The 20,033-nt window shown below is 43.8% G+C and overlaps 1 protein-coding gene across 1 annotated transcript in view; it reads left to right on the forward strand.

Annotated features, from left to right (window-relative positions):
• The first annotated feature begins 3,288 nt into the window (after positions 1-3,288).
• Positions 3,289-20,033, forward strand: part of Cpb2 (carboxypeptidase B2) — a 43,512-nt gene continuing 26,767 nt past the window's right edge. The window contains exons 1-2 of the mRNA XM_021635049.2: positions 3,289-3,527; positions 19,073-19,148. Coding sequence (XP_021490724.1) covers positions 3,457-3,527; positions 19,073-19,148 — 147 coding nt within the window. The 5' untranslated portion in view covers positions 3,289-3,456. The remainder of the gene's footprint in view (positions 3,528-19,072; positions 19,149-20,033) is intronic.

The following is a 20,033-nucleotide window of genomic DNA, read 5'->3' on the forward strand; positions in this document are numbered from 1 at the left end:
GGCCCTGGGTTCATTCTCAGTACTGGAGAAATAGAAAGTAGAGGAGAGGGGGATATGGAGGAAGGGAGGGAGGGAGGGAGGGAGGAAGGAAGGCAGACCTTAAGCAATCCTGCTGTAAAAGATTGAGCAATAAAGTAGTTTTACACTGCATTTTTAAACTAATGATATAAAAACAAAATTGGTCAGCACCTAAACTCCATATGGAAGGTATACCCATTGCTGAGATAATTTTCCAGTGCCTACGCAGTCTGTTAGAATGCATTAGTGAATCTAAAGACAGTGCAGGAAAATGTACCCAGAATGGAACATACAGGGGCAAAGGTCACAATTTCCTAAAGTGTGAAAGGACAGTTAGTTTTTGGGCATGGAGGAATGACTGGCAAACTCCAGTGGGAGTCCCCCCCTCCATTCCACCCCCGGGATTAGAAAAGACGTAACAGCTGAAGAAGGAAGAGTGGTTTTCTAAAATTAAAGCAACACCTAAATCCTCAAATCAAAAGATTAAAGGATAAATCCACATCTAGGCTGGAGGAACGGGTCTGAGAAGGGTTGAGAAGAAAGCACAGCAGTGATCCGCTCACATGATCACTGCACGAGGCCCTAGGACAGGAAGCCTCGATTATGCACGCTAAGGGCAACTAGACTAGCGTTTGGGACTATCGGAAAAGGAAAGTTACGGCCAGCATTCTGCATGGTTTTATGCCACCTGGACACAAGCTGGAGTCCTCTGTGAGAAGGGAACCGCAGACGAGAAAACGCCTCTGTGAGATCAGGCTGTAGGCAAGCCTGTAGCATTTCTCATTTAGTGACTGATGTGGGAGGGCCCAGCACATTGTGGGTGGCGCCATCCTTGAGCTGGTGGTCCTGGGTTCTGTAAAAAAAAAAAAAAATACAGGCTGAGCAGAGCCATGGGAAGCAAGCCAGTGAGCAGCACTCCTTCATGGCCTCTGCCTCAGCTCCTGCCTCCTGGATCGTTTTCAGTTTTAGTTCCCACCTCGGCTTTCCTCAGTGGACTGTGATTTGGATACTTTTGGTCATGATGCTTCATCGCAGAGATAGGAACCCTAACTAATACAGTCAGAGACAAAGCACGTAAAAGATCATGCCGCTCTGCAGAGCGTTGCTTAAGGAAATGCCCAGATAACTTGAGCAGGAAGAGGTGTCTCCAAAAATATATTGACTTTCATACTTTCTTTAGGAAACACAGAACATAAAGTATGTAGCACAAGATTTACTATTTGGGGTCAGAATATCTTACCTCTTGTGCTAACAAAGGGTAAAACTCATCCATGCGTGTGTATGGGCATGCATGTGCACACATATGTATCCACATGTATCCACACAAACGCACATATGTCCGCATATATGAGGATTAAAAGCCAGCACAAATGTATTCTCAGAGACTGTGGCAGAGTGCACAGGGCTTGCGCAGGTCTGAGCTAGATGGGGTCCCAGTGCTGAGGGAGAGAAATGGACACAACCTCCCACACTTAACCAAGAAGCTACCTCCAACTGATAACTGCTTGACAACAAAAAAATTCGTTTCTCCAATGGAGTCTTACTCCATGTAAGGGCGGGCCCCAGGCCTAGAAGCAATGGCCAACAAAAAATGAACTCAATGATATTTTTGTAGATCTCTCTCTCTCTCTCTCTCTCTCTCTCTCTCTCTCTCTCTCTCTCTCCTTTCTTTCTTTTTTGTACCATATTGCTTTGTTTGGGCTTTTTTTTTTTTTTCTAAACCTCACTGATTTTTAGCTTGTATATTACAGTTTCCGATTTTGTGCGTGTACGTGTTTCTTGTGCTTTTTCTAGGTTTGCTTTAATTTATTCTGGTTTTTTATTTGTTTGTTTGTTTTTTAAGGAGGGAGGGGAAGAATGGAGTTGAAGAGAAGAGAGAGTTAGGGACAATCTGGGAGGAGATGAGGGAGGGAACACCATGATCAGAATATGTTGTATGGGGGAAAAAGTTTATTTTTAATGAAAAAGAAGAGTTAGTTAGGCTAGTTTTCCTCTCCTCTTCACTGTGTTTGCTATTTAGTTGAAACACAGATCCATTTGCTCTTGTTTGTGTTCATCATTTAAATTTACGCTCCTTTCTCTTGGGGATGTGAAAGCATAGCATGACCCTCTTCAAAAGGTTTATTCAAATAAATGTCTCTCCTTTGCTATTGCTACGCTGTCAACTTTCCACACATGCCTGTGGGAGAACAAACCCATTAATATATAATCTATCTTTCCCATGCTTCTTCTTCATGAATGAGCAGATATGCATATTTTTTTCTTATTTCTCCTTTGCTTTACAAAAAAAAAACAAAAACAAACAAAAAAACAAAACATTTCAGTGGAGGTCATCTTAGCCCACTGACTTTGTTTCGGTGGTTTTAAATCTTAGAAGAAGTCTGCAACATCCTGTGTTTGTTTGTTTGTTTGTTTGTTTGTTTGTTTGTTGTGGAAAGGGTTGATGGAGTACTCAGCAAATTCTCCCGCCCTAACCTCCAGGACATTACTTACCAGCTGGGATGTGGGGAGGACCGTCGCGACTCTCTCCACTTACAGAGGGCAGATGCATCCTGACTCTAGACAGGATGCTAGCTGGTGCACAGTGGTGGGTGGTAGGCCTTGATTGAGACGGTGGCTACCACAATGACTTTCTCTGAACAAACATAATTCAGAGCTGCCTAAACTCTTTACTGCTTGTACCAGCTCCCACAGCAGCCTGGATGGTGGACCTATCAGCCCCTACCGTCACGGAAAGATATTTTAATGGAGACTCTAGACTCCTCTAAACAGACTTCACTACTGAGCTTTTAAAAGCCACAGCTTTGAAGAACTCCCCTTATGTCTTCCCCTAAGTTGAAAATGTTGAAAACAACACAATCAGGGGAAGATAGCTTTCTGTTTCATTGCAGCCTTCCCTTGACATGGCCCAAAATCTCGTCAGTCCGGTGTATCAGACCATGCCCTGCACACAACTTTCAAGCCTTCTTCTCTGAAGGGTTAATCATTCTCCCCGGTGGGTCAACCCTGCCATCACAGGCTACTCTGCATCTGTCAGAGGCCAAGGATGACTATGAATGAGGCCCAATAGAAAACCACAAGTTTACTTACAACATTACGAAACATTTTGAGTTTGTTTTGTTCAATTGTATAAACTTTATATGTGACGTGTCACGTCACAACGTCGGGGTTGAGACTGTCTAAACCAGACAGGACGGTGGTGCTCACCATATATATATATTTTTTTTTTTTTTGAAGGGTCAGTTATCAAACAGCCTACCTAATTGCATGGGTATGATTCTTCTAGACTGTGGAAATGGAACCTAAGTCAGCTGAGCTACGGAAACTGGAGGGCACCACTGTTATACTTTAACCGGTGTGTAAAGAAGATTCTTAGGCAATCAGTTAACTGGGACTTTCTCCCGGAGGGATTTTGTGGCTCAGCAAGTCATTGTTGGGATGAAGCTTTATGGCCTTGGGGTCCTGGTAGCCATCCTCCTCTCTGGACAGCATGGCCTCGCCTTTCAGAGGTAATGTACCACCAGGGCTCTAGACAGGGCTGGCTCCTCGCTTGTTTACCTTTCACAGAGTAAAAGTAGTGTCCTGGGGCGAACAGTTCTTTCAGAGACTTAGATAAAGTGATTTGGGGATGATAGAATATCACTAGATATTTTTTCATGTTCTGCTCTGATTTTACCACTGTGATAAGTATATTCAGTGGCTATGAAGATTAAACAAACGGGATCATAACAAATTACTTGTACCTTCTCATAGCACATGATTTCTGTTCTTTCTGTCTCAACTCACAGAATATCAGCTAAATAACTAAATGTTTATTTTCATCTTGTACATAGAGCACAGGAGGGAAAAGAAGGTAAAACTATGAACTAGAGCTGGATTTCACGTAGTTGTTGGGCTTAGACGAGGAGAGGAAGTTGGGTTCCAATGGACGGATAGAAAAACCTTAGCTACTTCTTCATTTGCTTTTAGTAGGGTGATTTCCTGAGGATATTTGACTGCAAATGGCTCAGAAAACAAATAAAATCTGGCCACAGTATATATAATACATGGGATGGTAGCTGCAGCAAACATGCCATGTTATAATTATTAACTAGTCAACGCTAAGCTTTAAAATGTAGATATAATTTTAGAATTGTTTTGCTTTTTCTTTGTGTGGCTTCTATAACCCTTTTCTAGTGGTCTTTGAGCTAGGTAGGTCCTTGTCTTCCCCTGACTGAACCAGGAAGAGATGGCACTTGAGCATAGTATGGGAGGGGAAAATTCTACCCCTAAAAACCTTCTGTGAGTCATAAAACCCACAGAATAGTCAATCATTTAAGTCATGTTGTCTGTCTGAAGCTGTGTTCGTAATAGCTGGTTAATTCTGTTTGGTTCAGTGTGACTGTCAAGAACCCAGCAGCAAATCCCATTGTGAGAGAGTGGTTATTAATGGATTGGTAAAAGGAACAGAATTGCTAGAACAGTTGGTAGCTTGTGTGCCTATATTTTATTAATAGTCAAGTATGTATGATTTTAAGACCTTTGTAGGGTCTAGTATTCCATAACGTGATGATTGTCTTTTGTTAAAAGAAAGGCAGGAGCAAACTCCGAGAACATCATCGAACCCTAACCAGGTTACTGTAGAGGCAACACCACCGTCTGTGAGCGGAGGGGAAGGAAATCTTTGTTATTTAGGAGTGTGTTTGACTCACCTACTAGGCTGGACACCACATTGTTTTTTCTTTAAATGCCTTCAACCCTGCACTCTAGGGATCTCCCCTCCCCTCCCCCTCCCCTCCCCCTCCCCTCCCCTCCCCTCCCCTCCCCTCCCGTCCCCTCCCCTCCCCTCCCCTCTCCTCCCCTCCTCTTTCTTCCTTTCCTCTCCTCTCACACCCTACCTCTACCAAATAGCTTCTTTTGTTGCCCATGCTGCCTCTGCATTTCTGATCTCCTGCACGACCCTCCCAAGCAGGGTATGGTTGGACTGCAGAGGAACACTACTGAGCTGGCTTTGGGCTGCCATCATGATTCTATCGGAAACTAAACTAGACAGGATTGTGCGGTAGCACAAAACACCAAAAACATTTCTCCATATATTTACAAAATCATCAAATCTATACCCGTTCAGCAGGGCTAAATAAAACAAATGAAAGGGGCAAAAGGAAACGGTGAAGACATGAGCAAGAAAATTTCCCTTTCGCACGGTTTTTAATTTTTTTCTTTGCTGTGGAATATACTCTGAAATTTTATAGACACTTAAGCTTGTAGAATGGGATGAGAAAATTATTACACTTTAACCAAATAACACTCGGTGGAAAATATTTAGCACTTGTGAATACCTGGAGGAGCCACCTGTAAGAGAGGAAGAGAGCGGCCATGTTGGAGCATCCCTGAGCTCTGAACTCTTCCCCCTGCACCAGAAATAATGGGATGAGCTTCCCCTCCTTGCAGCGTTTCTGAGCTCCGCTTTTTCGGAGTAACCTGTTCCTACCACTGAAAGAGAAATCTAATGTCATTCAGAGTGACAGCCTTTGATAAATTCTTATTTCTGGGGGTTAGAATTTAAACCTTTCTAAAAAGCGGCAACCAGCTGGCATTCCCTTGAAGCCTTTCTTTGTTACTGTTTTCTTGCCCGTGATCATTTTCCTAATAACAGTTTGTGTTGGAGCAATCTCCTCGTGGCTGATTTGTAGGTGCATTTTGATAACCCTCATCAGTGAAACGTCCTGGAACCGCAACAACACAACAGCTTTTTTAAAGGCATAAATCCCGTATGCCAAGGAGGAAGGCAGCTGAGGTCCACATTTCCATATTCAGTTGATTTTAAAGGCCAGATACTAGGAATGGTAAAAATAAAATACTAGCCAAGAATCTTGTAAACAAAGTCGTTAATTGTGTTGTGCAATGACTAAGTGCAGCCTGCCAGCCCAGGCCATTGGGAAAAGAAAAATGAGAAACCTGGATGGAAAAGAAGAGAAAGGTTTGGGGAGGAAGGCATGGAGGGCATCAGAGACCACAGCACGTGCTTTTAGTTGACCTCATGTTCTGGCTGGGTACATGATGTCAGTCATCCTTTTAAAGTTATTAGTTCCACAGATACATTATTTTTGTCTCAAAGAGCAGACCACCAGTGGCCCCAAACACTGCAAAGCAGACCACATCACAGCCTGAGACTCTCTCTTTCTGTCTTCTCATCCATCCATCGGTCATCTACCTCTATCAGCTATCAATGCATTGACCTCTCTCTGCACCTATGTATCTACCATCTATCTACTCTCCCTCTGAACTTACACTTTTTACTCTATTTTCAGTATAAGATTTTTTTCTCAGATATCTCTTGTGCAAATGCTGTAATAATCACTATAGCGATTCAACAAAATATACCTTTATTTTTCATCTCTCATTGCCCCCTGGGATTACTTTTCCACCGGAACACACAGAAAGTCAGAAAAATCTCATGGCTTTTCAGGCCACTCTGAAGCCACTGACAGACCTTGGTTCTTATTGAAATACAAAGTATCTGCGTTCAGAAGTTAGAATACTATCTCCAGTGAAGGCATTGTTCAAATTTCTCAGTCTTTATCATTCAAAGAAAAACTTTGCAATGAATCTGCTAATCAGCGTGAAGAGGGAAGCTTGAAAATCCCCCATCTCTGGAAAAGTGTTTAGAGGACCTCATCCCATACAGAAAACTGACTTGGGGGAACAGGAGGGTGAGGTTTACTGACTGCCTGGGTGTGATTTCGGCTAGTCTAACCAGGAAGCAGCCTGCGACTGTCTGAGTCTCAATCTCAGCCACTGAAAATACAAATCCACAACAAAGAAGAAAACCTCCTAGGTTAAGCTTTTGGTTTGTTTGCCTGTTTGCTCAACCAATTTATGTGATTGGAGCAGCCTCAAAGATTCCTGGGCCCTTCTTTGTGATTTATCTCACACAGTAGGAATTTGTATTTGTTTCTGGAAATTTTTGCCCAGGAAGTAGACTCTGAGATGGAGATTGACCATACAAGCCATTTCCTGGAAAGTGATGCCATCCACACCTGTGGAGGAAGGAGGGAAGAGAGTTTGGGGTGGTGGGGGTGGAGCTGAACTGTAGTACTCTCTCGACAGACCCAGACCGTGCTGCTAAGACCTGCCACCACCAGCCTTCAGCCCTTCCTGCCACACTGGCGCTGTTTTTAATTGTCCCATCATAGCTGCCGAGAAGGCAGTTTCAGCTCCTTCCCCCAGTACACACATGATTAGAGCTTTTACCCTCCGAGCAAGGAGCCGTGTGGGGTTTGTATCAACTCTGAGTATGATCACTGTGATTAGACATTTGGGGGCTGGGGAAATCCTTATTAACTCTGTGTATCAGGCACACCCACCTTGATTTAGACTTAGTCTGAGGCCCCAGATGCCCAGAGTGGAGTATCAACGTGGACCCTGCAGCCAGTAGCCCTCAAAACATTTAAGCACCTCCTTTGGCACTGCTCAGAGTAGCTTGAGTTAACTGTCACAGGACTCTTGGAGAAAGGAGTCGTGACCCCTTTAGGCCAATGGTTCTCAACCTCCCTAACGCTGCCAGCCAACCCACAACCATAACAATTGTTTTGGTTGTTACTTCATAACTGTAATTTTGTTACTGTTATTAATCATAATATAATAGTTGATATGCAGGCTATCTGATATATGGCTTCCATAGGGGCCGTGACCTCCAGGTCGAGAACCACTGCCTTAGACCTTTCCTACAGTGCTGGAGTGTCTTTTGGGGGGGGTATCTGAACCCTCCTTCTGGCAAGAAGGTCTGGGAGTGAGTACCGACTCCAGTCTGGAAACTAGACAATGCATTGTGAGTTCAGGTTGTGGTGGTTTGTCTTCAGTCCCTCTCATTGCTTGGCTTTGACGTGTTTTGATTGTAGAGATTGAGCGATAGTTTGACTGGCTGCTCATCCATCTTGGCCCTGGGAATGTTGTGTTCTCTTCACCCTGTAGCTCGCTGAAGGTCATGTCTTCCTCGCTACTGCTCCAGCATTGCTCTACACTAGCGCATCTGTGCCCAGCCTCTTGCTAATGGGTGAGCCTGGCCTCCTGGAATTGATGGTTTAGGGGTCTCACCATCTGTCTTGTTGTTGCGAAGCTCCGGTCTGTGGCAGAGTGCCCGCCACGGCTCTCTGGCTCCAGGTCCTTGTCTGGCTTCCGGGACAGTAACAAGGGTGAAAGTCATGGCATAGACCAGCAGTGGAGATGCTGGCCATGAAAGGGAAGGAAAGCGCCCATTCCCTAAAGGGGGTGCTCTTGGCCACGATGATGGATTTGCCATTCTAGTTAGGTCCATGGAGAGAATGCTGGCACACTACAGGGGAAGGTTGTCAGGCCCTTGGAGAAAAAAAGGCTTGCACTAACTGCACTAAAAATAGCAGAATTACTGTGGCCAATAGTTAATAGGGACAACCATTCAAAGAATAAGATGTGTTAAAATAAATATACTGTGCAAGGCTGGCACTCTGCTTATCCTGGTGATTTGGGACAAAGAGAGAGAGAGAGAGAGAGAGAGAGAGAGAGAGAGAGAGAGAGAGAGAGAGAGAGAAAGAGAGGCTCCACAGCCCTGGAATCCATGGCGCCTTCTTTAGGCAAGGAAGGTTTTAGTAGTTGTTTTGTTGTTGGTTTGGCTTGGTTTTTCTCAGTCAATAAAATTATAAGATTTCTTTTTTGATTCTTTTTTTTTTTAAGAAGAAGTTAGAGAGGAAACACTGAAATTATGCCACCTAGAGAAAAATCTCTTTAGCACGTCAGTGGCCATCCTTCCACTCATTTCTTGGGTGTTTATGTCTTTCTGTGTAATTCTACATCAGTTCAATATCTTAATTATTTTTTGAACCATTTTAGATCCACTGACTGCCCCCCTACTCCTTCTCTCTTGTTGCTTATTTTATTTTTGAGACAAGATCTCTTTTTATAGCTTTGGTTGGCCTGGAGCTCACAGTAGACCAGGCTATCTTTGAACTCACAGAGATACACCTGCCTCTGTCTCCCAAGTGCTGGGATTAAAGGCTTAATTAAGCTACCACATCCAGCTAGACCTTTCTTTAAAAAAAATGTAATTAGCTGGGCATGGTGGTGCCTGCCTTTAATCCTAGCACTTGAGGGGCAGAGGCAGGCAGAGTTGAGGTCGGTCTAATCTACAAAGTGAGTTCCAGAACAGCCAGAGCTACATATTAAGACCCTGTCTCAAAAAAACAAGAGCAAACAAAAAAATTGTAATTATGTACAGGACCCTGGATTTGATGCCTGTGATTTTAAAAAGTCATATTTTGCCCTCTCTTTTTCTCAGACAGCCATACAAGCTGAGGTTCACAACATTTTCTTTGTTTATTCATAACTTTCTCCTGCTTTTAATACATAGTAGTTTTCTTTTTTATATTAGTTTTTCAAAAATAGGACCATATTTCAGTTTGCTTCATCTTGTTTCGCTGCTTTATAATACATCATGAAAATCATCCCCCAAGTTAACTGTTATAAATCAAATTCCTTCTTTATAACTGGAAAATGCCCTAGGATATCTGCGCACGTGTTTCCAGTTATTGACACTTTGAATAATGATTCAATACATAGCCTTGAACATAGGCCCTTAGGTGGTGGTTGAATGGATTATGCTAAACCTGGACCAGGGATTGATATCAAATTGCTCAGGTTATTGTTCTGAGCCACTTTTTTCTCTTCTCAGTGATGTCCAGAATTCAGGATCTTTTTATCAAAGTTCTCCAAACAAAAGCATCCTCTACCCTATGGCCAATCACATTTCTCTCCTTACTCAGAGTCACTTATGAGATGAAGTCCGAATTTATCAGTATGCTTTTACAATCTTCTGTATGGAAGGACTTTCTAAGACTTTTACCTGAAGAATTGTTCTGTTATCCTGGGCGTGTAGGTGTATAAAATAGATACAGAAAGCAAAGAAATTTGTTGCAAAACAGTTTTTCAGTAAACATGGAATCTTATTGTTTAATAAATATAAAAACAAATCTGCAAACTAATGGGAGGAGAGTGTTAGTTTACTGTTACACAAAGGAGTAAACGCTGCCAGAGCATTGGCTACTACGGCATACAGAGTGTTTCCGACTTTCTCTGTGTTAATCAATATTCTAATTTTATGCGCTCAGTGCTGAGAATGGTGCCTCACATAAATACTTCAAACAAAATGGGAGACGTCTGTTAGAACCAGTTTAGAAATTGTTGGAGATTCTGTCCTGACCCCAAGCCAGAATTCATCTAATGGCTTTTTCCGAAACGAGTCAGTGACTCAAACAGCAACCTTTAAAATCAGGGATCCTAACAATACGATCCAAAGGTGATGCTGGCGTGCGGATTCCGAGGAAACGTGGTAGAAGACGTTTTAACTCTTTGTGCCGTGCGCTACGGTTCATAGTAACAGAATAGTCGGGAATCTGAGTTGAGGTGTTTCGGGCCGATGCACGGAAGGGCGTGGTCTGCTGCCGCAGAGTGCACGCGTGTTGCAGGTTTGGAACCAAAGCTGGAGTGAAGCCACGGCAAGCCACAAAGGGGGGTGCCACCACAAACGCCCTGCCTTCACCTGGTGCTCGGGTTTGAATTAATCTTCGGTCTTCATGCGTTCGGGAAACCTGCCGGAGGTTTTAGGAGCTCCACATTCAGTTACAGCGCCTCAGACTCAACCCGCGCCTTAAAGAGCGGGAGGCGATGCGGAAGACGTAGGACGTAACGCCCTAAGCTTGTTGCTGTTTAGTTACTATTCTCCTCCCTCCCTGAACACCCTTGTGTTACACTTGGAGGAAGGAGCAGGTTGCCATTTCCCTAGGAGCTCTAGGACTCCCTATGTTCAGCCTCAGCCAGTCTAACTTGAGTCAATCAACCCTTACGTCCTAGCTAAGGTTATCCTGGCTGTGATGAAACACCGTGACCAGAAGTAACCTGCCGAGGAACGGGTTTGTTTGGCTGGCATACACTGAGTCAGCATCCACTAAGGGAAGCCAGGACAAAACCTTACAGCAGGGCAGGAACCTGGAGGCAGGAGCTGATGCAGAGGCCATAGAGGGTGCTGCTTACTGGCTTGCTCCTCTTGTCTTACTCAGCCTGCTTTCTTATAGAACCCAGGACCACAAGCCCAGGTGATCCTGCCCATAAGAGGCCTCGACCATAATACGAAAATTCCCTACAGGCTTGCCTACAGCCTGTTTTTATGGAGGTACTTTCTCAACGGAAGTTCCCTCCTCTCGCATAACTATAGCTCGTATCAAGCTGCCATCAAACTAGCCAGCACAGCGTCTATGGAGCCTTGGCTGATTATGCCCTTCCCCCCACACACCAAAAAAAAGCTATTATCCCCTCTTCTGTGCTTCCATAGTTCTCGGTACACTTCTTTCATAAAATCTTTTATTCGGTGTCTTTTTAGGGGAATGTACTCTGGAGAATGGTGCAGAGCTTAAGAACAGCTGCTGTTTTTGCAGAGGATTGGAGTCCGGTTCCCGGAACCCACAGGGGGCATCACACAGATGCTGCCAAAGTCCAAGACACACACACACACACACACACACACACACACACACACACTGAGAGACAGAAATAGGGAGGCAGGGAGAGATACAAACCAAGGAAATAAATCTTAAAAAGATAACTACTTTTAGAGTGGCAGGAAATTTACAGCAGAAACACAACGGGTTCTTGCTTGCCCCTCACGCAGTCCCTCCTAATGACGTCACCATACACTGTCACTCTACATTTGTCAAAACTGAGACACCTGCACTGGTTGGCCTTATTCACTAAACTTTAGACTTTTAAGAAACAGTTGGGTTTTCCCATCAGCCCCTTTCTTCTGGTCCAGGCTCCAGTTCAGGTTGCAGCATTGCCTTTGGTCATATTGCTGGTGTCCAGCGTCTTTGGCGTCATGGCTTCATGGCTTCATGCACTTTGCTCAGGTTTTTAGTTATTTCATGCAGAGGTATGTCTGATGCTTACTTTGTTATGGGTTCAGGAATACCGGCACATTGATCACTTGAGCACCAGACTCAGACTGATGGAAGTTTATTGAATGCTGGACAAAGACTGACCAGTCAGGGATACAGTCTGGGCTCGGGAGCCAGACTGTAATGCCAGTCTGTTTTTAAGGCAGGTCTGTTTTGGTTTTTAGGGTTTTTTTTCCACTTTATATCCTTGTTATAGCCCAACCCTGCTCCCTTCCCAGTTTCACTCCCCCTCCCATTTTCCTCAGAAAAGGGGAGCTCTCTTTTCCATCCAGCCCAGCTCATCAAGTTTCATCAGTGCTGAGCATGTCCTCTTCCCCTGTGGTCTGGTGAGGCAGTCCTGCCAGGGAAAAGTGATGAAAAAGCCAGCAAGTGAGTCTGTGTGGATACAGTCTCCACTTTCCTTACTAGAGGACCCACATGAGGCCTAAGCTGCTCCTCTGCTACATCTTTGTAGGGGGCCTACTTCCAGTTCCATGGTCCTTGGTTGATGCTTCAATCTCAGCAAGCCCCTCTGGGCCCTGGTTAATTGACTCTGTTGGTCTTCTTGTGGAGTTCCTGTCACCTCCAGGCCCTTTTCTCTTTCCTCCCACTTTTCCACAAAACACCCTAGGCATCAAAGCAGTGTTTGGCTGTGAGTCTTGCCATCTGTTTTGAGGGGCTGCTGGGTAGCGTCTCTCAGAGGACAACTCTGTCAGGATCCCGTCTGCAAGTTTGGCAGAGCATCGTTCATAGTGTCAGGGGTTGGTACTCTCTGGTAGGATGGGTCTTCGGTTAGGCGTTCCCTCAATCTCTGCTCATCTTTATCCCTGCTAAGGCAGGCTTTTATAAGAAAAACTGTAACCAGGTAACCAGGTGTAGGAGCCAAGGGGGAGGGGACAGCCTTGCATCATTTTGACCAGCTAAACAAAGCATTTCCAAGTACGCTGTATCTAGGTAGCTAGACAAAGCAGTGAAGCTGATTGGCTAGGACATAGTCAAGGGGACTTCCCAGTTCCTCACAGTCCAGGAGAAAGGAACCTAGCAGGGCGTTGTGGTTTTGTCTAAGTGAAACATATATCATTAATCAAGCAGAACATTCAGTAAGTGCTGAATTGTAAGTAAAAGGCTATTCAAGTTCTCAGACAGGCAGAGCCTGAGAACCTGAACTTAATTTCACTTTGTGATCAAAATGGAGACTTAAAAACAAAATGGCTACGGTTATGATAGGCAGTAAGATTAAAACCTGTCTGGACATGCCTCAATGTTGGTGTGCCTCTACAACTTCTCCACCTCAACCAGAAGCAAAGTCTGAGTTTGTTTGTTTGTTTGTTTGTTTTCAGATTTGTTTCATTATTGTTATTGCTATTTTGAGGCAGTGTTTTACTGTTACCCAGACTGACCTTGAATTCATGTAGACCAGGCTTGCTGAGAATTTGCAATCCTACTGTCTCTACCTCCTGGATGTTAGGTGGCATGTACCACCATAGCTAGCTCTAAAGATTAGTTTTAAATAAAGCAAGGACTGATATCAGAACAAAAAAATATAAGTATGCATTTTTATATTTCAATGACAGCATTTGTCCAAAAATAAAAGAGAGAGAAAAAACAAACTATCCTCTAGAAAATGCCCCAGACCTAAGTTAATTCTATTTTATTACTTTTCTTTTTATGTTTTTGTTTGTTTGTTTGTTTGTTGTTGTGTTTTGTTGTTTGTTTTTGTTTTTTTTTTTGAGACAGGGTTTTCTCTGTGTGGCCCTGGCTATCCTGGAACTCACTCTGTAGTCCAGGCTCCCCTAGAACTGAGAAATCTGCCTGCCTCTGCCTCCCCAGTACTGGGATTACAGGTGTGCAACACCACTGCGGGACACGTAATTTTAATTTAAATACCACCTGCAATATTACCGCAAACCTGATAACCCTCTTGTAGGTCACATATTCCATGCATACCTACAAACCCTCAACCGCTGCTTTCTTTTTCTCTTTACATAATTATCTCCTGCAGCAAAATTGGATGGTGAGCGGCAGAAGTGAATCTGCTAAGGAGTCCTCCCTCTCTGAGTAAATGGTTTGCAAACATAGAGTAAATTGAGACTGAGTCACACTCCTGTGTTGCCGTAATTATACGAGCATCGCTAGGGACTCGTAAGTTCTTGCAAATGTTGTACAGCAGAAAGGAATATACAAAAGCAAGCGTGAGGAAACAGATTCCAGTTTCACTAAGGGATCTCACCAAATTAAGAAGGTAAAACAGGAAGTCCATACGCTCAACCCATAAAAACACAAGCCAAGTTTATCAAGTTTTTATGATAAAAACTCAGCAAAGAGGAAAGGCACCTACAAGAAGGACTCTAATGGTGAAACCTTAAAAATCATTTGCTTCCTCTTCTACAATTAGGATAATATAAGAGACCCACCCCCAAAAAAGGCTCCATGAGCATTCAAATGAAAGAAACATAGACATGTATACATTTGTAATGTCTGTTTGCAAAGAGAAAAAAAATCTCCAAATGACTACATTAAAATGATCTGGATCAATTGTTCCAGATTACAGTCGTCACTGTGGGGGAGTCAAGGCGGCAGGAGCTTGGCACAGTCATATCCATGGTGAAGAGCAGAGAGAATGAAGGCTTGTGTACCCAGCTGCTCTCTTCTCTCTGGACAGTCCAGGGCCCCAAGCCAGGGAGTGTTGGTGCTCACAGTGGACTGGGTCTTCCAACATCAATTAAATTCATCAAAGCAATCCCTCCACACAATTCTACCCAGACTCTTCCCAGGTGATTCCGTATTGTGTCACGTTGACAATTTAAACACCATACAAAGAGAACAGGAAAAAAAAAAAAAACAAACCTTCGTATCCCCAAATCAAGTTAATTTGAATATCTTGGCAACAAAGACTAGGATCTGGAACAGTCAATCACCATTTACAAAAAAAAAAAAAAAGTGACATTGTTAGAACAAGCATAATTTTAAAATAAACAATATATGTATGGACAAAACTTTAAAACAATATTAAAGAAAGCCAAGAAGGCAATCCACCATGAGAACGTCCATCTTCCCCAAATTATGAACCTCAAGTTCAATAAACTCACCATGGAAACCTTAAGGTCCTTATGAAACATGGCACGTGTTGATTTTTTTAATTTAAGGCGGAAGAGCAGATCTCTCCAGAGGCTTTTTGAGGGTCAAGGAGGTGGGAAAAGCATGAGCTCATTCTGTAAGATACTGAGAATGTTTGAAGATTGGAGAAGATGGTCCAGGCAGCGACCTGAATTTGATCCTCATAACCCCTGTAAAAAAAGCCAGCTATGATGGTGAGTGCTTTTAACCTCACCACTGCGGAGACAGACACAGGCAAAGAACAAAACCCCCATTAAAACACAACAGCCCAGAGAGAGCCGTCCTGTATTTGTGAGGATCGTTTCAGACTATGCTGCAACAGCTAGCACATCCTGAAATAGCCTTGCCTAGTGCAGTAAAGCCTTCATTAGTAGTCCATTTGTGCTGTTACAACAACAACAGAATACTTTCAACTACAGGCTATGAGCAACAGAAACTTCTCACTGTGTAGAAGCTGGAAATCCAAGGTCATGAACTAGCAGATCCCCCCAGAAACACTGTCTTTCCATTGCTCACATACGGTGGGAAGGGACAGGTGAGGTCACTCTCCGGCTTCTTGTATAGGGACACTAATACTAATCATATTCAACAGGGCTCTACCTTTGTGACCCCTTCGCTTTCCAAATCCCTCACATCTTAACGCCATCATGGGCACTAGGATTCTAACATACACATTTGAGAGGGACGCAAGTCTCCACGTTATGACATTTCTCCCCGTCACCTATCAAGAGAAAACAGTACTCCCTGGTACTCTCCACCCTAGGAGCCTAAATCAGTGTCTTAAGGTTCTTTTCTCTAGCCCCAGGAGGAAAGGCCATGCACATCCCCATTGTCTGAAACTTGGGCCTCAGTGTCACCATGCCCAAGGCTCAGGGGTGCAGCTTTTCTGCAGTCTGGGAAGAAGACATAGTTTGAGGCACATTCTCACCTGTCCGCTAGTATGAAAACTTAACCCACGTCGACTCTAACCTAGATACCCATGGAAGGTAGTGGAGATTCTTAAATGATTAAATGATGCTAAGAGGGAAAGGATGGGAGATAGAGGAAGATCATGAGAAAGAGAGAGAGAGAGAGAGAGATTCCTACACTTCCTACCAATAGTTTCCAAAGGCTTAAAAGAAGAAATAGGGAAAACAAAGGGGTTGGGGAGGTGGAGAGGTGGTTTAAGGGCACTGGCTCCTTTCCCAGAGAACCTGGATTTGACTCCCAGCACTCATGTGACAGCTCAAAACTGTCTGTAACTCCAGTTCTTGGGTTCAGACACTCTCTTCTGGCCTTCATGCTCACTGCACACACATAGCAAAACACCCACACAGATAAAATGAAAGTTTTAAAAAGAAAGACAAAAGAAATGGGTGTGACTGCTATTGTGTTCCAAGGTTTAGAAAGAACTCTTATACATGCAAGCTGGTAAGAAAATGATGGATAAAAATATATCTTATAAAGGAGCCAGGGACGTCGTTCAGGAGCAGAGCACTTGCCTGGCATATGCAAGGCTCTGGGTTCAGTTGCAACCCTGGAAATAACAAAAGAAAATTAAAAGGGGGCAGGGAGACAAATTGAAAACTGGTAGAAGACTTTTTCAGTATTAGTATCTGATAATGACTAGTACCCAGAAAAAAATAAATAAATAAATGATTCTAGCTAATTACTACACAAGTACAAAGGAATGAATAGGAAAAAAAAGAGCAAATAAGCTACATAAAAAATAACACAGTGAAAATTGTAAATACTAAATAATTGGAATACTAAATAATTGGAACATTAAAAGTGTACATAATTTTTGTTAGAAGCCAAAATTTTAAAAGTAAGTAAAGTCAGAAAAAAAAATATAGATCTCTGTGCTATGTTGACTGTAGAAGTTAAATGGCAGATGCCATCAAGTGTTGGCAAGAGGAGGCCAAGGAAGTCTTTCCCGTTGGAAATACAGATGAGTGGGGGAAAAAAGTAAAGGACCAATTGACATTATCTTGTGAGATAAAAAATGATGCACGCCTCATGCATCAGCAAATCCACTTGTCAGGAAATTCTTGTAGCATGAGCTATGGCAATAAGCTCGAAAATACAACTATAAGTGGGGGAAAAAAAAAACAACTCGGAGATGAGTACAGATCGTACGATCTTTTAAATTTTAACAAAATTTGTGATATGTGCAATGACCAGGCATGGGCACGTGCTCCACCCCCAAGCCATGCCCCCTCCTTTTCTTAAACAAAATTCAGACTAAAATCGAAACCAAATAAATCCAAACAATCTCTGAGGGATCTACATAGACAACTGTCCGTAGCTGTGCGTAGGAAACACTACCATAAGGAAAAGCGAGGGGTGAACAGCAAAGGTGAAGAGCGAAGGTGCTGGGCATCTGTGGGAGTGTGGGAGTGTGGGAGAAGAAGAAGGTGCACACAGGAAGCCCCACGTGTGTATGGAAAGCCTTCTCTGTTCTTCCTCTGCCTATGTGTATGGGGGGGGGGGGGCGTTGTGGTTGGATTGGAGACAGGGTCTCACTCCGTAGCTCAGGCTGAGCTGGGAATGGCTCCGTGACCCAGGCTCAGGATGGCTTCAGGGTGGTTTCCCCTCTGCCTTGAGAGGGCCTGGGATGACAGGGTCCACCGTCTTAAGTGGGGTGACGGGTTCACAGACATTCCCTTTATAGTGCAATAAACTGTAAACTGGTGCTAACACAAATGTTCTCTTGTGTCTCGAATACTCAGTATTATGTCGCTATTCATTGACACAGCAGCTCTTCGTATTTGTGGGATACACTGGCATGTTTGGCCACGCACGCTCACCGCCTAATCAGATCCGGGTATTTAGCATGTCCGCTCTTCACAGATATATCCTCTTTTTGTGAAAAGATTCAAATCCTCTCCTCTAGCTGTGTGAATACACAGCACAATCCTGTTTCTCCTCGTCTCTGTCCCACCTCCTCCTATACTTCCCAGCTTCTTTGGGAACCACTTTTCTGCCCCACCCCCCTTTCTTGAAATCTGTTCTAGAGCCCACATGTGGATAAGACCACATAGCGCTTGCCTCTCTGTGCCTGACTTGTTTCACTTAACATAATCTCTGCTAACACACATGACAGGATCTCATTCTTTCGTTCTTTATTTTCTTTTACATTGCCTCATTGATTTTATGTATATGAGTGTTTCTCCTGCCCCGTACCTACGTATGTGCACTGCGTAAGTGCCTGATGCCTGCAGAGGTCAGAAGAAGGTTTCAGACCCCCTGGAACTAGGGCTGCAGATGGTTGCAAGCTGCCATCTTAGTGCTGGGAATTGAACCTGGGTCCTCAGCGAGTGCAACAAATGCTCTTAATCACTGAGCCATCTCTCCAGCTGGAGCTCCTCTCCAAGAATCTCATTCTTTTTAATGACTGGATGGTGTGTGTGTGCGTGTATTTATCACATTTTCTTTATCGGCTTCTCTATTAGTGGACACTCACACTGACTCCACGGCAGTGAGGAATATCGCAGCAAAAGTGAGAAAGCAGATGTCTCTGACACACTAATTTCATTTCCTTATGCCCATCAGGATTGTCAGATCATATTATCACTCTATATTCCTTTTTTAAGCAAACACTACACTGCTTTCATGAAGGCTCTGCTAACTCACATTCTCAGGGACAGCGAGCTAGAGTTCTCCTCTCACCATGTAAAAATAAATAAAATAAAATAAAATAAAATAAAATAAAATAAAATAAAAGCAAATTTATTATCCGTCGTCTTTTTTGTCTCACACAAGTCCTTGTGCACCCGTGCACACACACAGAAGGGAGAGGAAAGAGATAGGTGCTCTGCAAGCCCAGACCTGTGTTTTTGTGATTGTTTAGGAGTGTGAGTGTGAGAAAGAGGCTGCTACCCCTTTACAGTGAGTCTGCTTGTGGCCTAACACTCTTTAAGCTTTGTCTCTGTCTTATAACAACCTAGAAGCTCCTTCAGGAAAATGTGTGCTGTTTTCACGTTGTTATTTCACCAAAACCCTGTTTTCCTCCCCAGTGGCCAGGTTCTGTCTGCTCTTCCTAGAACCTCGAGACAAGTTCAAGTTCTTCAGAATCTGACTACATCCTATGAGGTAACCCCCTAGCTTACATCTCCGTTAGCTTTCCCCCGTGAGCACTGTGAACTATGTACCCCAACCAGTCTGTCTACGTGTATCCGGCTAAAATCACACCGCCTTTGGGTTCCAGGATCTATCTTTTATCTGTGTGAGTAGCTTTCCAGTCACTTTCATAGTATTACCTCAAAGCTGTCAGCACGCCAGCCCAAAGCTGTCACACCAACAGAAGTTTAACAGCTTTTTGCTTATAGAACAGTGCTTCTTAGCCAAGGAGTAGTCGGCACATAAGCCATAAGGAAACACTTATTAAAATGTCTCTATCTGGGTCCCATCTCCCCACCCCTTCACAAGTTCAAGATATGGAAGATTGGCAGGCAGCAGAGAATGAATGAGCCTGTGTTCATTAAGTGTGCTCTGGGAGACAGAGATCAGATCAGTTTGGAGGTGGCAGTGGTAAGGGAGGGGGGAGCTGGAGAGGGGGAGGGGCAGAGGAGGGACAACCAGCAGGGGGTGGGGTCACGGTGATAGTTCTCAGTCTGCAGAGCAATTCCCAGGTCAGGCAGACATAGATTTGCTGCAGCAAAAACCCTTGTTACAAGAATCCCTCCTCTGCGTGAACACACGGTGTGCAGGTAGCATGAGCAGCGGCCCTGGACAGCAGGTCCTCCTCCTGATGGGCCACCCCTAGGGGTCACCTGACCTCTGGCAGGCTCAGAGCTGAGTGGAGCATGTAAGTGGCCCTCTCACAAGATGAAAATGAAATCTCTCTAGAGAAAGATTTAAAGCTCTCAAATTTAATCACCTCGTTCCGTTCCTTGTTTACTTTCTACTTTTACTGTTTAGTTAGCTTTCGAAAACCAAACAAACAATCCTGAGTCTTGTTTTGACATTTTCATACAT

Source organism: Meriones unguiculatus, chromosome 9 (genome assembly GCF_030254825.1).
Source record: "Meriones unguiculatus strain TT.TT164.6M chromosome 9, Bangor_MerUng_6.1, whole genome shotgun sequence".
Taxonomy (NCBI): Eukaryota; Metazoa; Chordata; class Mammalia; order Rodentia; family Muridae; genus Meriones; species Meriones unguiculatus.